General features: G+C 53.8%; 1 protein-coding gene across 1 annotated transcript; it reads right to left on the minus strand.

Annotated features, from left to right (window-relative positions):
• Positions 1-8,366: 8,366 nt before the first annotated feature.
• TFAP2C (transcription factor AP-2 gamma) lies at positions 8,367-17,500 on the minus strand. The gene is made up of 7 exons (XM_075527739.1): positions 17,227-17,500; positions 15,369-15,857; positions 15,222-15,273; positions 13,850-14,066; positions 13,234-13,352; positions 11,330-11,474; positions 8,367-9,979 (listed from the first exon to the last, which is right to left on the minus strand). Exons 1-7 carry the CDS (start codon positions 17,272-17,274, stop codon positions 9,694-9,696), a joined length of 1,356 nt encoding a protein of 451 aa, XP_075383854.1. The 5' UTR covers positions 17,275-17,500; the 3' UTR covers positions 8,367-9,693.
• Between the last annotated feature and the right edge of the window lie 2,361 nt (positions 17,501-19,861).

Here is a 19,861-nt window from a genome sequence, read left to right on the forward strand (position 1 = left end):
TTCAAGTCAGAAGAAATTATTTGGAAATGATGATGACAACCTAAGTGCAAATGTGCTTGATACAATTGATGTATGGATGGTTATAAGAGCTTCAAGAGCCCCCAATAAAATTATTTATTCAAGATTTTTTAAAGTATTATCAAAGCAAATATATCACTTTGCAAGCTATGGCCGAGCCATGGTCTTTTCAACGGTCTCCAAGATGTGCCAGAGCTGGGCAGTGAATCACGATGACCAAAGAACTGTTGCCTTTGAATTATGGTGTTGGTGAAGTCTACTGAACATACCATGGAATTCCAGACTAACAAGTAACTCTGTCCTGGATGAACTAGTCAGAATGCTCTTAAGAAGTGAGGATAAAAACCAAGCCAAACTCACTGCTATGGAGTCAATTCCAGCTCACAGTGACCCCATAGGACAGAGTGGAATCGCCTCTGTGGGGTTCCAAGATTGCAATGTCTGACAGGAGTAGAAAGCCTCATCTCTCACCCAAGGCACAGCTGATAGTTTCAAACTGCTTACCTTATGGTTAGCAGCCCAATACATATCCATCCCATGACCAGGGAGGAAGCAGTCCCTGGAGAAGGACATCATGCATGGTGGAGGGTCAGCAAAAAGAGGAAGATCGAGAACCAGGTGGACAGACACTTTGGCTCCAACAGTGGGTCCAAACAGAGCCATGATTGGAAGGAGGGTGTAGGATGGTGGAGTATTTCATTTTATTTTACAGGGGGTCGCTAAGAGTGCAAACAGAGTTGACAGCACCGACCAACACCGTCAGGATTCGATAGATACATCATGTGCTCAGCACAATGCATGACCCATAGTAAATGTTCAATAAATAAAACCGATTGTGGTGCTGTTGTTCTTTTCAAAGACGCAAACAATTCAGGAACATATTCTTAAATTTAAAAACAAGGTGAAAAATACATATAATAGGCTCCCTTGGATTAAATAACAACAGCAAATAAAAACTTACATATTCATTTGTGTTTCCATAAAGCTTCTGACAGGAAACACTAGAAACATTGGCTGCTTCTAAAGAGGGGTATGGGAGGCTGGGGTCTGGGTGGGAGGGACTGTCCTCCCTGACGCCTTTTTAATTCAAGGCCTGAGAGTGTACCCCTGCTCAAAAACCCGTGAGAAATGAAAGAAAACACAGTGCTTGGCCCAGAGCAAGCCCCTTGCTGGGGGCCGTCATGTAGCACATATTCTCGGGATGGCGACTTTTGTATAAGGATGAGTATGTCACATTCCAATTTTCCTGAAAACATCCCTATCTGGCAGCAAGATTTACCCAAGCAGCGGCCGATTGTATGGTGGCCTTGGCAGAACTAGGGATGACACTCAGTACCTCCCTCTGCTCCAGTAGCAAGAGGTACCAGGAGGGATCTCCACCTCTTCCCTTTACACCACTTGCTAACCCCAAACTCAACATCGATGTATGTGGTCCTTCTATTTCCAAGCCAATGGCCTGGACATGTTTAAAGTGCAGGCTCTTCCAACTGGCTTCAATACATGCCTGAAGGTTCTTGGGACCAAGTAGCACATGTGTTGCCTCCATTCCATATGATCTTCCTGGCACCAGCACTTCTTGGGAAGATGAAGCGAATCTGTGGTCGGGCTTGTTCCCCTAGGAAATTAAGGAAGCCCCAGGAGGCTTGGGATCTATTCTTTCTAGGTCAATGCCAGGAAGCTCCTCGTTTCCAGTGACCTTCCCCAGCCACGTCTGCTTTTATTATTTGCCCCAGTCCGTTCTTTCTGAAGTGTCCTTCCTTGTTTACCGGCCAGCTCCCGTCCCACACTAGACTCACACAGGGCTCACACGTCTTTTGCTCGTGATTACGCCCCAGGCTTACGATGGAGGAAGTATTCCGTAAACAAGGATGAAGAAATGGGAAAAGCAGCAGCGTGCCTGTGCCCCCACCCAGGCCCTCCAGAGTGAGGAAGCGCAGAGAAAAGATGGGCACAGCAAAGATGGCAGAGCTAGCACCACGCAGCTGGGGCAGCAATTTCCTACCCTAGCCGGCATCCGAGTGGTCCTTATAGGAAACTTCTCTGGCCCAAACGTCATCAGGGTTGCCTGTCTTGTTGGGAGTGATGTGCAAAATCCCATTGGTACCCCACCTCTCCTGCAGGATTTTCCCGATCCCATCCCACCCCATTCCACTGCAGCCAGACCTCTGGCTCTTCTCAGAATACACCAGGCCCACCCACAGCGGGATCTCTGCCCGCGCTGCTCTCCCCTGGGAATCCTCTCCTCGGGGTGTCTTGCTGAGCCTGCCCTCTCTACTTCCTCCAGGTCTTTGCTTAATTTTCTTTCTTTTCTTGTTTCCTATTTCCACCTGGAATATTGCTTCTTTTTATTTATTTATTTTTAATTTCTCCAACCATGTACTAGGAGGGACAGATCGTGCAAGAAAGAACCAGGAACTGTGGGTGAGAGAACACTGTGAAGGAAGGCTGAAAACACTTGCAGAGGGTCATTGGAAGAGCGACCACGGCCCTCCTTCGGTAATGCTGCTAGCGGGGCAGCATGGGTGCCCGGCACCAAAGTGGTCCTGCGAAGACCAGGCGACCAGTGTGGCCCGTGAGAATTCTGCTGACCCTCAGAACCATGCAGAGCAGATGGTCTGAAGACCCTAAGCCAAACCAAATCAAAGCCCCAAGCCCATTGCTGCCGGGCTGATTCTGCTTCACGCAGAGCCTCTAGGGCAGAGTAGGGCTGCCCCAGCGTTTCCTATGTTGTCATCTCTAGCGGGCAGAGCGCCACATCATTCTCCCACGGTGAGCAGCCAACTGCTTCACCACGGCGCAAGGAGGGTTCCTTCTGACCATCTCACTTGGCTTGAAACTCCCGTCCTGCCTACAGCATGCGCGGCCTATCCCAGCCCCGCCCCATGTTTCTTTTTCTCCCCCGTCCCCTCACAAACCCACTGCTTATCTGCCTCCCTCTCTTGCATGTAAGCCGGGCTCACATTCAAACATGTGCAGATCGGTGGCTTTCTCCTTCCCCATGGGTACGTTCAACAAGGATGGCTTTCAGGAACCGATGAACCCAACTCTCCTGAAGGCCCACCAAATCTCTTCCCCCCTGGGTAGTGAGGCTAGGGAGACTCAGCCTGACACCCTCCTGAGGGTGGAAATAGAAAAAACGGCCTGAGTTGTGAGACCTTGGAAAGGTCCCTCTCTTCTCTGGGCCTTGGCGTCTCTATATCTAAGGGCACATGGTGGGCTAGTGTGCCTTCATGATCCGATGCTCTTGTTGGGAAAAGTGCTGCCATCTTGAATGTGAATCGGTCCCGAAGGGGAATTCCTCATGCCATGCGTGGCACGGATCTCACCAAGCGGCAGATGACGGCCTTCCTGGTGGTGGCCCTGAGGCACGATGAGACTCCAAGAGGGGGCTGTTGGCACGGACCACCCTGGGGACCCCACTATAGCCCAGCTCTTCCTGGGGCTCATATCAGCTCAGGAGCATCGTGTTGGCTACTGACCTAGTTTGCTCATGGCAAGACCCTAGTGAGCAAGAGATATGCCTCTGCCCGTGTGAGCTTCACGTCTACCGAAGAAAGCTAGAGTTTCACACGGGCTTTGTGCTCTTTGGGTGTGGCGGGAACCTAGAGAAGATGCTGAGGACAAAGAACAAATCGCATCCCTTCTCAAGACAAGGTGAGTCTAAGTGAAATTCCAGAACGAGAAGATCCTCTGAGACAGTGGTTTCTAAACTGGGATCAACAAGAACAAGATTCTGATGGTCAAGATCATCAGCAATTCACTGTGAATAAAATAGATTCCCAAGCCTTACACTCGGTCAAAGGCAATGGACAGGCATCTCTCTGTGTAGTTCATCCTTTCAAGTGCTTCTGACGGCCCATCGTCTCTCAGGCTTGGCTGTCATTACTCAGAGAGCTAGCTCGGTGTTAGGGCGCCGGCGGTCGCCAAAGACAACAAGCAGAAAGGCAGAGAGAAATGGACTCCAGAGAGTTTAGGATTGGCTTTGGATGGAGGTGTCAGGGTGACTTCTCCAAGGAGCTGACGTCCTCTGGAAAGTTCCAGTCAGAGCGCTGTCTTTGCTGGCAGGGATCGTGTTTAAGGAGGGAGGCGGGACATCACAGCGCACAGAACCGAGTAAAGAGCCTCTGGGCCATGAGATGCCCCTGACGTGGGTGTCGGAACACAAGGGGAAGCTCTCGTGCAGAGATGAAGGCCCACCTTTAGGCAGGAAGCCACCAAAATATGATCAGGAAGAAAAGAACTAAGGAGAAGTCCCAAAGGCCTTCATGTCTCAGCAAAATCAAGACACAAGGTCCCCGCTCAGATGCACTCAGCTCACACATCCCCCTCTTAAGACCAGGATCTCTCCAGAAAGAATGTTGGCAAGTAGCATGCCATACATTGTGGAGAAGCACCACAATCTGACCTTGGGAACATTCTTGACCACACTAGTCCTTGGAATTATGCCTTTCAGCCTAGCTCAGCTTCTTCGCATCTCGCCTCCCCACCTCTCCCCACAAGATGTTATCCAGAAGCAGGGGTCTCACACACACAACCTTGCCATAGCGGAGATCTAGGAATCGATGTATGGATAACCAAGCAGGCCGAACAGGTGTGTGAGTGAGAGTGTGTGAATACATCTGTTTTAGAGGTTATTTGTACATGTGTTTTTACCTTGGCTGCAATGATATCGATGAATGAGATGGAGCACATTGGTTCTTAGACAGAACCAAGCACCTTGAGGGACTGAGTCAATGGGACTGACAATCAGGATCATTTGTCTCTCAGGGGGCCCCAAGGTAAAGTGGCATAACAAAGTCCACAAAGACAATCAATGTTCTACATCCTACTGGGGCCAGTAGTTCCTGGGCCTTAATACCACGTAAACGGTCAACTAAGGTTCAACTACTGGTCTCTCCGTGTCCAGAGAAAGAAGAGTGAGGCGAATTGAAAGGTGTATGGTTAACAATTAGTCCAGCGGACTTGGACTACCCTGAGATGGGAAGAAATAGATGGTGCCCCACCACTGCTCCGAAAGGGTTCCTAATGGAAGTCCTGGAAGGAGTGGTAGAAAAACATGGAAGAGAACTCCAAATCACAAGAGACCAGGCATACGGGTTGTATAAGACCTCCGCTGCCCCCAAGACAGTGACCCTAAGTTACCCCTTCAGGTCTAGAAGTTGGCCCAGCTCCATGTTGGAATAATCAACTACTTTAGATCCAAAGGCAGCGCTTACCCCCACAGACTGTTCAGTGTGTTAAGGAAGGAAGATGGGAGGAAACAGGCCACACAGGGAGGAAGTAGGGCAGGAGAGGGCTCATCGAGGGATGCCTAACTCACAATGTGGTGCAACAAAAGGTCGGAAAAAAACAAATGCCAGGCCCGTGAAAAGGGAAGGGAAGGCTTTCTTCCCTTTATGAAAGGTTTCTCCGGAACATCCTTCCTTCAGGTCACGAGGGAGACCTGTGACAGGAATTGTTAAAAAGCACGAGGCCAAGCTTGTTTCCACAGATCACGCTCCACGTTCCAGCGCGGATGTCCAAGGTGCCGCCCGCCTGGCAGCATTATATGGGGCGTGGGCACAGAGCCAGCAGGGGGGCCGAATCTGGAAGGGGGCAGGCTTTGGTGGCTCCACATGTCAACAAGCCTCCGGAGGGTGGGGTTAGGGGGAGGGGTGTCTGGATCTCAGAGGAGTCAAAAAAGCAGCCTGTGGATGGAAAGAGAAAAATGGAGGTTCGGCACGTATTATCATCAGGTAGTCCTGGAGCTTGTGAGCATGAACCTTCCTGGTCTCCAGCAAAAGGGGAAGATTCTCACAGCCCCCGGCGCCCAGCTGACCGGAGAAGCCGCCTGGTGTCACCACCAATTGCCAGTGCTCCATCACCCTCAAACACTAAGGGGACCACTCACTGTTCTCCTGACACGGCGAAGTCCGACCATCTCTACCTAGCTGGCAGGGAAGGCAAATGGAACAGCCAGCCACCCCACAACACGCCTGCTGAAGGAAAGAGGGGATGAAGACCCCCCAGTCCTGAAAGGTAACAGCAAATTCTAGAGCAGTGGTTCTCAACCTTCCTAATGCCATGACCCTTTAATACAGCTCCTCATGCTGTGGTGACCCCGAACCATAACATTATTTTCGTTGCTACTTCATCACTACCATTTTGATAATGTTAAGGGGTCGCGACCCACAGGTTGAGAACTGCTGTTTTAGAGGAATCCAGTCTCCTGCCATGGTCTCACCCCCTCACCTCCCACCCCTCACCATGACCCTTTTTCTTGGTTTTGTTCTTAAACTTCATTCACAGGAACTTCAGGTCTCTGAGCTTACCCTGACAAGACATCCCCATCCCCCGCCCACCAACCAAGCATGACGTCCATTGTTATGGAATCACTTCAAATAAGAAACAGGTTCCTTTCTTCCCATCTCCTTTTCTTCCCCACATCTGAATTGGGTCCACATGGCAGATAAAGTCGCCTGGGAGTGCTGACCAGGGGGGGGGGGGACGGGGGGGGGACGGGGGGGGGGAGGGGGGGACGCAGGATGCTTGCTGTCTTGCAGGAGCCTCTGAGGAGCCAGGTACCACTGGGCAATGCCCAGTCCCCAGGCCATGCTCCTGGACTGGAGCAGGAAGATGCTAGACAGTGCATGGTCCCGAGACAATTGATGGGGCATTCTCCTGCACAACCAAAAAACCCCAAACAAACAAACAAAAAAAACGATCAGCTTCTCCCAGAGGGCAGACTTTGGAGCTGAGTCATGTTGAGTTCCTAAGCGCCCACTGTCCTCTGCCAGCCAACCCTGGGGCGGCACGGAGGGTCAGTTCAGGGGGAAGGGTGATGAACTAGATGGCTACTGCCATAGGACATATCTAAACACCCTGCTCTGTGAGGACAAAGTTACAAGGGGCTGCCAATGCCCACTTCGTGGTCCCTCTCTCAGCCGGGAGCCGATGGGCGGGGTGTCCTTCTCACAAATAAAGAGCTGGGCAGAAATCTCGAGGTGGCCAGCGCTTTAGTTGGGTCCTTGGTGAGTTTTTGTTTTGTCTGGCAGCAGCTCAGGTCTGGGAGGGACCGGTATTTACAGTGCACCAGGTCCGGCATGGCTGTCCGGTGGCGCTCCAGTGTAAGAGGACTCAGGAAGACTGAGGAAGAATCCGGACCAGCCCAGTGTATGACTCACTTCAAGCCTTGGTTGACTTTGGGGCCTTTCCAGAACATTGTCTGTGCTGTGATTCGGCACAGCTCCTAAAAGCCAGACTCTGGTCCAAAAGCAAGTTAAGATGCTGATAATACTGCATTCTCCCTCAGCCCTTTGCCCCCATAACTTCCTCTCACCGCCCCCATCTTGATTGAGAAATAACTGTCAACCTAAGACCCTCCTTTTCATGGCTCGCAAGCAAAGTCATTGTGATCTTGACACATCAACTAGATAAACCCAACCTAATGGGAACATTCACTGGCCAAGGACAAGCTGCCAAGAGCAAAGTACTAGGTTGGCAGAGTTTAAATTACTTAATACCTCCCAATGCCAACATTTAAGTTGGGAATTGCTGTGCGCTGGAGAGTTATGAATCAAGGATTATGACTGGAGCTTAAGCCACGGCCTTATCCAACATGCAAAATCCTTCAGCTTCTACCTCCCTTTGAAGGCAGGCCACTCACGCCAATCTGCAAACAGACCATTTCCTGGAGGACGTGCCAGGCCACTTCAGCTTGAAATCAAGAATCAGCGGTGTGCATCCAAGATCTTTACAAAAAGCCAGCCAAGTACAGAGGCCCTGCCAGGCTCTGCTCGCCTAGGACTGACTACAAAGACCCATCAGACAACCAGGTGGATGCCCAGGCAGACGCAGTCAGGTTTCCAGAGAAGTTTCGATTAACTGCAAAGGCTGATCGAAGGCTGTCTGCCCCATCGAGACCTACAATTGTCCTTCCATATCCATTATGAAAATGTTGGTGTCCACAGACCAGGGTCACAAGAGTATAACGCTTCTCAAACAGGACCATCTTCCACTTGAAGTTTTACTCCCCCATCTCCCAAAGTTTGGGCCTATGTCAGCTCAATCTCTACATGCCTCAACAGCCTCCGGGGATTGGGGGGGGGGTCCCCTGTACCAAATGTAGTAAAGGAATTTGCATATGGGACAACGGAGTGAGACTTCGGGTCTCTGCAGCATCCAGTTCAACTCCTTCAACTACATTCCAGTACAACCCAGAGAGCTCAGCCACCGTCCCATTCATTCTAGACTTCCAAAGACAGAGAATTAACTTCTAGCCAGCCATTCACATTCTATCGAGAATACTTTTATTATACAGATACCATATACACAACAGGATTCTTTAAGGAACATTTACAGCCATGGAGTACAGTCCCAAACCTCCATTTTTTTTACACACGCACACGCATACATATACATACACACAACGCACTCTCACTCCAGGGGTTTGGCCCAACAGGAAGGAGACAAAGTTATTGCCTTGTGAACAACCTGTGTCAGTTAAATAGAATCTTCCCAATGTCTCATCATGATGGGAGGCTCACATCCTCTTCACATCCTCACATCCTCGTCGTCACAATACCCTGTGTACATAGGAATAAAACCTAAAGGTGCGCTATCGGTCACCCCACCACCCTTTTAAAAAGTTAATATTAAAATCAAATCTTAAAAAAAATCCAAAGGAGTTCACCAGTTTATTTACAGGCCCCGTTAAATTATGTATAAATAATATCCGCAGTCAACGCCATTCCTCAGTCATCACAGGGAAGCTGGGCAGACGCCAAGGCCTCCAAGCTCACTCTTCAGAACGAAGTCCAAAATAAAAGGGGAATAAAACCAAGCAAGATCTGAAATAAATAGGCAAATAAAGCTTCAGTACCTGCAAGGAACGAGTCATCTCAAAGTCCTCCGTTTCGAAGAGTTCGCGTAACCAGTTTTTTTTTTTTTAAATTAAAGATGTGTGTGTGTGCAATAGAAAAGCCCTCTTCAGCAGGCTAGTTCCACAAGCTCCCTACCACCCCAGGCGCCTTTTGAACAAGATGCGCGTGTGTGGTGCGGAACACCGCCTAGGGCTCCAGCATAACTGTGGGGGTGGCCTGGGCTCCTTGCTGTCCAGTGGGGCACTGGGAGTCAGAAAATGCCGATGCCTCACCCGTGCGGTAGGGTACCTTTGCCGTCTAGTACAGGATTTAATATCTGAAGTGAAATACTTTATAAGGTAAATACTTATGTGGACCCCAAAAGGCAGCCATTGCTCTCAAATGTGGGAAGGGAGGGGATTCTGGGTAATCTAAATCACGTTAATTGACCTCGCAACGCTCAAGCGTGTGGTTCTTGTTGGCTGAGGGGGCGGCTATATGAGTTCGATCTAAAACCGTAGCACCAACTTTGAGAATGGGGTTCAAAAAATTCTTTTAAGAGGGGGAGGGAAGAATACTTGGCTTATCTTCTGATGCCTGGTCCAAAAGTTAGGAGACCTCGGGCGATAGAGAAACAATGAAAACTCTGCAGGTGTATTTTTAAAAAACAAACCAAAAACACCAACAAAGTATAGCAATTACTGCCAATCCAGAAATCAACAGGAAGGTAGGTAACAAAGTGGCCCCCAGAGCCAGAGGGGCTCCGAGTCCATCAAGCGCTCGCTCCCACTGTCCCGCCTCTTAAGACTCTTGGTCCCTTGGTCACAACTCAGTCTTATTTCCGGTGCGTCTCCATTTTCTCCAGGGCTTTGCTGGCGTTGGCGGGGCTCTGGTCTCCGGGGTTCATGTACGCTTTGTCTATTATGATCAGCGCCTCCTTGATGTAGTTCTGAGCGGCCGACAAGGCGGCGCAGATGGCCTGGCTGCCAAAGCCGTGGGTGATCAGGCTGAAATGAGACAGGCAGTTCTGTATGTTCGTCTCCAGGACGGGGGTGGGCCTGTTGTTGCCGGTGGGCGTCCGGTCCTGGGCGAGAAGTTCCGTGAATTCTTTACACACTTGCCTGCGGAGACCGTCAAAAGACAGGTGAGCTGCCAATTTCCCGAAAGGTGAAGGGGCCAAGGGAGTCCCCCAAAACACCACCTGGGAGGCAGTTAAGGATTCTTGGACTGAACCACTGGAGGGTGATTTTAAACCTAATAATCATGTAAATTTACAGAGAGCCCCGGCGCGGCAATGGTTAAGCATCCGGCTAGCAAAACAAAACGGAAAAGGTTGCTGGTTCAAAGCCACTCAGCAGATGCCACAGGAGAAAAGTCTGTCACGCAGATACAGCCAAGCACCCCACAGGGCGGTCCTGTGTCACAAGGCTTGCTGAGAGTTTGGATCTACACCAAACTACGCAGGGACTTCGGAGCTCCCGGTAACAATGCGAGGTACTGAGCTAAGCTTTACTAGCACTGTCTCATCTAATCACCACTGCAATTAAAAACGTCAACAGGATTATCCCCAGTAAACATCAGGTTGGTCTCCAGCACGGGACGTGATAAGGCTCAGAATGTGACTCAGGACAAGGCGAGGCAGTCTGTCATAGCTACAGGTTGGTTCCAATACATGAACTGCAAGACCCTGGTGTGTATCTCTCATCACAGGACCCACTGCCCTTCCTTTATGAAGAGGAGGTCACTGGGCTCCGCTCCTGGCCTGTTGTCCAGTGTGGCTTCCTTCCCTGCCACTTACAGAACTAGGATCAAGCCTCCCTCGGCCCCCCAAAAAGTCCAGTATCAATTATGAAGACAAACTCAGGCAGCAGCTTCGGCTCCAAATCAAACCCAACTCAACAGTCATCAAGCTGACAGGCCGAAACTGCCCCCGTGGGTCTCCCTGACTATAGCTCTTTCCAAAAACCAACCTCACTGCTGAGTCAATGCTGACTCAGAGCAACTCCATAGGGCAGGGGGAGAACTAGGCCTGTGGTCTGGGAATAGAGCCTCATGCGTCTGCTCTGGAGTAGCTGGTGGTTTCGAACTCTTGTGGTGAGCAGCCTCAGTGTATTCTCCACTTCTCCACCAGGCTCCTCAAGGGCTTCAAAGGGATATAATTTGCCCACCCAGATCATTGCATTTAAAAACCAAACACCCACCCACCCACTGAAGTCTTGTTATCTGGAAACAGGTCAGCCAGCTATCTTTATTTACCAAAACAAATCCTTTGTAACACTTTAAGATAGGCAAATGCAGTAGTGAAAGGGTGAGCTAACTAGCCCCACCACTTAAACCACCTTTCCTGACACAGAGCAACAAGCCCACAGAACTAAGGAGATCCCTGGCTTGGTTTGAACTCCAAGGTCATCCCTGAACTCCAAGGTCTGGGCATTAAGAAGGAGCAATCAGTTTCCAACCAGGCCACTTACTGGGCTGCCAGGAGCATGCTCTTCCGGGTCGCCATCTCATTCCTTCCTCCCAGATGAGGTCGGGTTAGGTGCTCAGCCACTGGCTTGCTGGGAAACTCAGCCTCGCAGACATATGCAAAGTCCCGCGCCAGGTGCACAGCCTCCCCTAGAAAGATCAACGAGGGTGGGAACTATAGGATGTGGGGCCACACACAAGCCACCAAGTTTTTCCCTCCTGTCCTACACCCCATCCCCCTTACCACCCCACCCGGATCGCCTCCCACTGAACTTTGTTTAAAAATGCAGCCATATGCAGGCAGGTGAGCCAATCTTGGATTACCTGAAATGGAGGTTAACAATGAAAAAACGATGGAATGAAGACCCTCTACAACTTCTTCTAATCGGGTTGCACAATCCCAACCTCTCACCCATAAACAAGATAATCCTGTGACAGGCCTGGGCTTGTCCAACGATAAAAATGGCAGTGTGGGGAAAGTGGGGCATGCCTGACAGAAGCAGAACCCAAACCAAGCTCCTCTGACTCAGACCCTACACAGGTGAGAACGAGCTTTACCTTTCTCGTCTAAAGCAGCCGGTGAGTTAGAAGAGCTGACCTTTGCCTTAGCAACCCGCTGCTTAATGCACTGTGCCACCGCAGCTCTTTGGCAGCCACTTACAACCAACCAACCCAGTTTGACTGTGCAAGTTATACAGAACTTTCTCCCCTCACCCCAGACAGGTGGAAAGACTTCCCTCCGTGGGTGGCTCACACTCAAGGAGATTAAGCAGTGAGTAAGAGCTTACCAACTACCAACTCAGAGCGCCCACTTCCTTTGTCCACCACCTAGTTTCCGGTGGACCAAATCAGCTTCCATCAGAAATCCTCTTTCCTGGCTCCAACCTGGGAGGAACTTTCCTAACATCCAGATGGTAGGACCAATGATTTCCCAGGGTCATTGTTCTCTTGTAAACCCCCACTCCACGCAGCCCTTGCCTGCCACAATCCACCACTCTGCGCAGGACAGCTGGTCCAACAGGCCAGGGCCTTCCTCCTTGCCCTGACCGCCAAAGACAACCGTGAAACAGTAGGCAGGGACTGTGCCAAGTGTCTTAACCTAGCAGTCACGCCATCTAGGCCAGGAAATCAAGTGTTGGAAAGAGATGGTGTGCTAGGCCACGGCCACCTTCTCCCTGGCTCTCTAGCCCACTAGTGGGGTGCCGCTGGTGAGCCAGGTCTTGAGATAGGGGCTCCCAGGGTTGGGCTAGGCTTCTGCTAGAAAGCCATTTTCCTTGGTGCAATGAACAAGACCCTTGGCGTGGCCTTTACTTTGACTCCTTTCTCCAACAGGGAAGGGGTATAGCTCCATTCAAGGAAGCCCCTAACTCTTACAAGGTTGGGGGCAGGGTCCTTGAGACATGGGTCAGCTTTGCTTTCGGTTTCTTTTAAGGGCAGTGGTGAGATGGGAGTCAAAGCCATGAATTGGATCAGTCCCTTCCTACAGGAAGTAAAGTCACTATTCCCCGTGTCCCAAGGAACCCTAGTGGTGCAAAGGTTAAACACTCAACGGCTGTGTGAAAGGCTGACAGTTCAAAGTCACCAAGCAGCTTGGCCGGCAAAAGGTCTGACAAACCCGAGAACTTGGTGGCGAGAACTCGGCAGCGGGGAGGAATGGGCTGGAGGGCACCCAGGAACATCCCTTGCCTGGCAAGTCATTCTTCAACAGGAAGCGCCAGCACCTGGAGGTCAGGAAACCCAGGCTGCTTCTCAAGGCTCATCTCTGGGGAGCGCAGGCTCCTGAGGCCAGGAGTTGTTGAGCATTCAGACTGCCCTGTCAGTCTGAACGAGCTCCTTTCCGCTCTGGAGGGCAGCTCTTGTTCAAGGTATTAAAAACAAGCCAAAGCAAAGGCACTGGGAGCCCACTGACCTTCTACGAGTGATGTCAGGAGAGTCACGTGGGCTGCTTTCCGGCGGCCGGCAGGGAGGTTCAGCCCAATCTTGTCCAGCCTCTCCCGCAAGGAGCGGCCTCCGTTCTTAGACTTGGCTCTGGGTTTAAAACGAAGAAAAGTTACAAGTGGACTGTGGCTACTAGCTCGAATACACATTTGAAACTCAATTTCCCAAGTGCTGTCAAAATGAAGCCTAACCCCGCCCCCACCCCCGGTATTATTTGGATCAAATGATACAGGAGTCCTTATATTGAATCCACTCCTGCCACATCGAAGCTATCTTTCCTAGCATTTTAAAAACCCACTGGCATGTGGAGTCGGCAAAGACTGCAGCAGTCCCCCCTGTGACGACCCCCCTCTCAAAAAAACTCCCTGGGGGAACAAAATCCACCCCAGACCCTAGCTGGGAGCCAACCAAATGGGAATCTGTTAGCGCCGTGTTTGCACTTGCATCTTCATCTGGCACTTTCGAAAGAAGAAGAAACATACTCAAACTCTCCCGGAGCCTATTAGAATTCAGCGTGAGGTATAGAAGTTACAGCAATGTTAAAAATACCTTGCTTATGCAGCCACCCACCCACCCAGTCTAGGTACCTTCGGAGAACACCTCCCAATAAGGAGGCATTTAAGCATTCAGGTGGGGACAGGCGTCGCTGGACTTCTGCTACTGTGACTTTGTATTTCGATGTGGAGCTGAGAAGGGACAGTCTTCCGGGGACGGAGCAGAAAACTTCGGTGGGGTTAATAACCGTCCCCACCAGCTCCTTCTGGCAGGGGAGACTCAGAGGGTTCTTGTTCATTGAAATAGGACCTAGCAAGGAAGAGAGCAAATGTGCTCAGGAGCACCGCACCCAAGTCAGGTGACCTTTCCAACCCCCCCTAGCCCAAACCAGAGAACCTTTAACAAATAATGGTGGGTGTTGCGCTGTAAATTGCCTTTAACAACACTGTAGCCTTCAAAGATCATTTAACCTGAAACTCACAATATAACACTTCGGAAGTTAATTAATCAAGATCCCAAGTGTGGTGAGTTTCCATCCACTACAACGTAAATGGTTGATTAATTAGAATATGCATCTCAAGACTGCTTCGATCTTAAATGATGTGGGCTTTACAAGGACATTCTCTTACACAATGAAGCCCCTCAAATCCTAAGACATTTTCAGATCGCTTGCCAAACACCTTTCACTACAACCCATCACAGCGAATTGACTTTTAAAAAGTACTAAGAACTCATTTTTGCTGTAAATTTATTCAGAGCGCCTAAGCTTATTTTGCTGGGTTTCCACTTCCCACCTCCTTCAAAATCCGACATTCTCCTCCAATCAATTCAAGCAGTTCAAATTCAAAATAACAGACCCTATCTACCTTTAACTGAAGTCTACCCCACCTCTCCAAAAAGCCAGACTGGTAATCCGGCAGTATACCTAACTTAATTTCACGAGCCACTCACTCACAAGTAATCCAATTTTCCAAATCTCCTCGCCAGATCCTGCATAAACCCAGCTTCTCACAACAACTCGCAAGCCGACCTCCCCGCTTCCAAAGATTTGCTCCACATCCAACTCGTTTCCAAACCCCTTCCTGCAGATTGGAATTGAGCCCCCCCCATCCCGGTCTCATCAACAATATTCAGAAGACATCAATAAAACCACTCAACTAAGGTTTAGAGATAAGTCACGGGATGGACTTGTGTAAGATTAATAAAGTCCCCCCTTGAAACGGGACAGTATACTAGAGTAACAAATGCAGAAAAATCTTGAATTCGGAAACCTGCATCCTGTTTAGCTTGAGGTCCGGGGAAATTTTTCCTTCACTTCAAAAGTCTATCTTCCTTAATCGCTCCTCCATAGCGTCCTCGCCTCACACACTCTCCAAGCTGGGTCACCATGTGCCAACCAAGTCAATAACTTGACAACAAAGTTCTAGGTTATGTACGGCCAAAACCAAGGGAAGACCTACCTACCTTTTCGAATGACCGTTTGGTCGTGCACAAGCATGTGCTGGTCGTCGACGTTCTGGGGAAGAAACAACCAAAGTGCCTGGTAAATTTGGGGCCTCTCGCAAGGCGGGGAGTAGCAGTGGGGAGGGGTCCGGAGCCGAGCGCGCTCACCTGCACTTCATCCATCGGATGCCCCATGTCGTGGAGCCCCAGGTTCTCGGCCAGGCCCGCGGCATCCAGAGCGTGCGCGTGCGGCGGCAGCAGTAGGTCCGAGCGGCGGTAGGCCTCCCTGCGGGCACCCACGGAGCCGCCCTCCAGGCCCGCGAGGTGGGGCAGCAAGCCCGCCGGGCGCCCGTGGTGCGAAGGCAGGCCGGTGCCCTCCTGGCCCTGGCGGCCGGGCCAGGCCTGCTGCTGGCTCCCGGTGGGCGCCGGCTGGTGCAGCGGGTTGATGGCGGCGGCGTACGCTTCTCCGAGGTGCGAGTAAGGGTCGGCCGACTGCGAGTAAGCCAGTTGCTGGTAGGGGGGCGGGAAGTAGGGGGGCGGCTGGTATTCCGAGACCCCGGTATGCGTGAGCGGCGGCCCGGGGCTGTAGAGGTGCTGCCCAGCAGAAGAGAGGTGCGGGAGGCGCGGGTTCCCATTGCTGCTGGCGTCGTGGCGATCCTGGAAAACAGCAGACCCGGTTAGTGCGAACCCCGTTCCTGCGAACGAGCCGCCGCCGCATCGGCGCAGAGCTCCGGAGAGCTCGTGACCACCGCCAGTCCGCGGCGGGAAGGAAGGTTCCGAGACCTGCCCCGAACCGTCCTGCGCAACGCCCGCGGCGCCCCGAGCCTCCAGTTCCGCGTCCCAGGGCGTGGGCCAGGCGAGCCCGGGGCCCGCAGGGTAGCGCGGCCCGCGGCGCACCGGCGGCAGCGCGCTCTCGCTCACCAGCCCGCACATGTCTGCGGCGCGGCGCCAAAGGAAGTGGGAGGTGGCAGCCGCGGATAATACGCGCCGCGCCAGACTTGCGCGCTGCCGACCTCCCGGGACCCTCCCCCGCCTCCACACCCAGGACAAAGACCGCTTGGAAAGCGGCTGGTCGGGCATTGCCACCCAAGGAACCCGGGAGGGACCGCGCCTGCCAGCCGTGCCTGGGCCGAGTGGGGATGCGGGACTCCAATGCCCGCGCCCAACTAGTGTCCTCGCACTTAGGGGCGCCGAGGGCCAATGAAGGAATCCCCCAAAGTACCTACGAATGTTCCCCCACCCCACGGCGCCCAGGAGGCTAACGGATGCACGTCCGTGGGTCGGTCCCCGGGGTCACCAGGGTGGCGGGGGCGCACAGGGAACATGGCACCGCCGCCCTCTAGCGGGAGTGCCCGGGCCTGCAGGCGAGGCTGCCCCTCGAGGCCCCGGTAGGCCACGCGCTCGAGCCCCGGGCCCGGCTCCCTCTCGCCGGCTCCCTGGCGCTCGACGCGCGCCGCCCGCGTCTTCTTCCTCTTCCCGCTCGCCGCTCCCTCCCTCCCACTCTCCGAAACTCTAGCTCAACCTGTCCGACTGGCTGGAGCACTCGCGAGCACGGCCCCATCTGGCCTCCGGCCCCCCTGCGCTTCCCAGCCCCCACTCCTCTCGAAAGCCGAACTTGTTTTCTTGTTTCCCCCGCTAGCAAGTAGAGGGGCAGGAGACCCCGCAAAGGTGTCGCCCGCAGGTCACCTCCTTTGACCCTTTCGCACGGAGTTTTCTTGCATAAAAGCCACGTCCTAAGGCTTGCAGTCCCGGCGCTCGCCCTTCCGAGAAAACGGGAAGGGCTCTTTTTCGCTCCGCGCGAAAGCCACGGGCAAACTTTGGGGGTGAACTATGCCATCCTCTGGCCAGCCCCTGCGCGCGGACTGGCTATCGATTTAGCAGCAAGAGACCCCGGAGAGCTGTGTCCGGAGGGGTGGCTGCGAGCGTCTCCTCGCCCGCCGCTCCAGCGCCCTGGCCCCCACCTCGGTGCAGGGGTCCCGCCACCCGCCGCTGTCGGGCCGGGCAGCGCCTCTGCACCCCCGCTCACCTCGCAGTCCTCTTCATACTTGACATTATCGGTTATTTTCCACAACATGGCGTCCGGCGTCCCCCAAAACAGGCGCCAGTTAAATCCAGGCTCCCCCCACCCCCCAAGCGGTAAGTCCAAGATCGGGGTCACGGTGGCCAGGCCTTTGCCGCCGCCCCCGCCGCACGCGGGCCTCCTTGGCTGGGTCACTGAGCGAGCATCGGCGGCTCCGCGAGCGTCGGTGCGGCCGCCGCAAGTGTAAACACCCCGGGCGCGGAGCGTGGAGGCCGCGCTGGTGCTGTCTGTCCCGGCGATAGCCGGGGGACCCGTGCGCCTTAATGAGAAGGAAATTATCATAACTCCTCCCCCGGGGCCGGCGCGAGGCCCGGGCGCCGGGCGGGGCGGGCCCCCAACCAGTCCCGGCCAAGCTCCGCCCCGCACCCGGGCTGGCGCCGCGCCGAGCCCCACCGGGCTGGCGGCCCGAGCGCGAGAGGCGGGGCGGCACCCCTCCAAAGGCCGCGGTCCCGCGAGCCCCGGCCCCCCCATCGCCCACCCCTACCCTGCACGTACCTGAGTTTGGTAGGCAGGGTACGCCGCTCCGTAAACCTGGGAGTTCCAGTCGCCTAAAGGGCCGTCTCCCACCTCCAAAAAGAGAGAGGTGCACTGGGGTTAGAGACCCCGCATTCAGGGAGTGGGCGGCGGGGAGGGTCTCCGCGGCTGGGGTTCCTTTGGCTGCCAGTGTGCCCTACGGAGATTTAGGCTTGGACCAAGCAAGCAACCGGCAGCGGGAGCCCAGCCGGTCCAGAGGCGCCCCCGTGAGCAAGCCACGCGGGAGATGGGGAGTCGGCAGTAATGGTGGGGATGACAGGCAGCGTTGGCCCAGGTCGCCGGAAATTGATACGAGGATCAAGAACTGGACATTTCGGGGGCGGGAAAATGGTGCGGGGCAGAACTAACCCCAAGCGGCACCGGGCCGAGGGGCCTGCGGAGAGCTGGTGTGTCCACCCGCTGGCACCGTAGGCACCCCGGGTCCACAGGTGGCGGCAGGAAACGAAACTTCCTTTCACGTAAACGTTGTCTTGCCTCCACAATATGTACTTGCCAGCCTCCACTTAACGCAAAATCGTGATTAAAAAAATAACTAAGATAAGAAATCAAATATTGTAACTGCTTTTCTTCAGTGCAAGAGGAAAGCTGGCTGATACTTGAAAGCGAATTTTATTGGGGCGTCCCAACTGGTCTACGGCGCTTTCTTAAAACAATTTGAGGAGCTGCGGAGATTGATGGGGGCAGGACAGGGGTGCTGTTGAGATTTAATTCCGATTCAGGCGCTACTAACCCCAGACCTTGCGGGCTGGGCTGGACTGGATAGCTCTTCGCCCTCCCCGCTTACAGGTGCGAGCAGCCAGCTCCTCCCCGGGTTTCTGATGGAACTTTGTTTATAGTATTTCTTTAACCCAGGGGGGCCTCAAAATTAAAGGGCGGCTAAAATTAAATAGGCACCCCCAGGCGCAATGTCACCGCTGGTCTCAGGAAACAGACCCGATGACATTAGGACAGAATTTACTTAGGGGACCTTTTCAGGGAAGCGGGTCTGGGGGGATCTGCATCCAGGAACGAAGGATAGCCAAGTTAGAACACCCACACATACACACAGACCCGTGACACCTGCCAACAAATCTTTCGGGTCTAGAGGCCAAAGTAAACAGGCAGAAGAAGCGCTCCGGGTTTGGGGGGGTTCTGGGAGCCTAATAAGCAGTGGAGGGTGGGGTCCGGCGCCGCTGCAGGGGCTCTCGCGCGGGAGAAGGGCTAGAACTCCGCCTTTGGGAGCCTCGGCGGGCGCAGATCCAGTCTCCACGCTGGGCCCTCTCCCTGGCCCGGGATTGGAAGCCAAGACTTCGTCTGGGGTGCGGCTGGAACAAGTTGGCTCCGCCGTGCCAGTACTTTCCCTCCGGCCGGAGGGTGCCACCCCTACCGCAGGCCCAGGCGGTCCTTCCTTCCTTCCCAAAGCCGCGCTCGCCGGAGCCGCCCGCAGGGACGGATTCTTCACGCCCAGGGGTGCCCCTAAGCCCCGAGGGTCGGCGCACCTCGGCTCTGGGAGGTCCGTAGCCTAGAGGCTTTGGGATCTGCAGTCAAAGGCCATTTACTCCCCGGGCAGCGCCCTCCTCTCTACCGGCCTGGCGCCCAGAGGAGGGCGGCCTCCGCGAGCTGGCGGCCCGGAGCGGGGACCCTGCTGTCGCGCCGCGTCGGGACGCAGAGCACAGGCACACACATCTGGATCGCACGCAGGTATCAGAAGCCTCGGTCCGGTTCCGAGCTCAACTTTCCTTCCCACTCAGTAGGGTACAGGGAGCCGAAGAGTTACTGATGGCTGGCTTAGACAGACCCCCGCCCCTCGCCCGCCGGAAGACGACGCGGCGGCGTCCTTGGGCAGCCAGCGCCCGGGAAAGGGTGCCCCCTCCGGACCCCGGCGGCCTCGCAGCGTCTGACTAGCTGCCAGCAAGACTTCGGGGTCCCGGGGGAGCCTAGCTCTCAGCTTCATCTATCTGGAACCAGGGTGCAGGAGCGTCGGAAGCTCTCCTCTGTCGCCCTCTAGGGAGCCAGCCTGCGCGCGCACCAGCCCGGGACCCACGCCTCCGGCCCGCACCCGAGCCTC

This window comes from Tenrec ecaudatus, chromosome 12, assembly GCF_050624435.1.
Source record: "Tenrec ecaudatus isolate mTenEca1 chromosome 12, mTenEca1.hap1, whole genome shotgun sequence".
NCBI classification, from domain to species: Eukaryota; Metazoa; Chordata; class Mammalia; order Afrosoricida; family Tenrecidae; genus Tenrec; species Tenrec ecaudatus.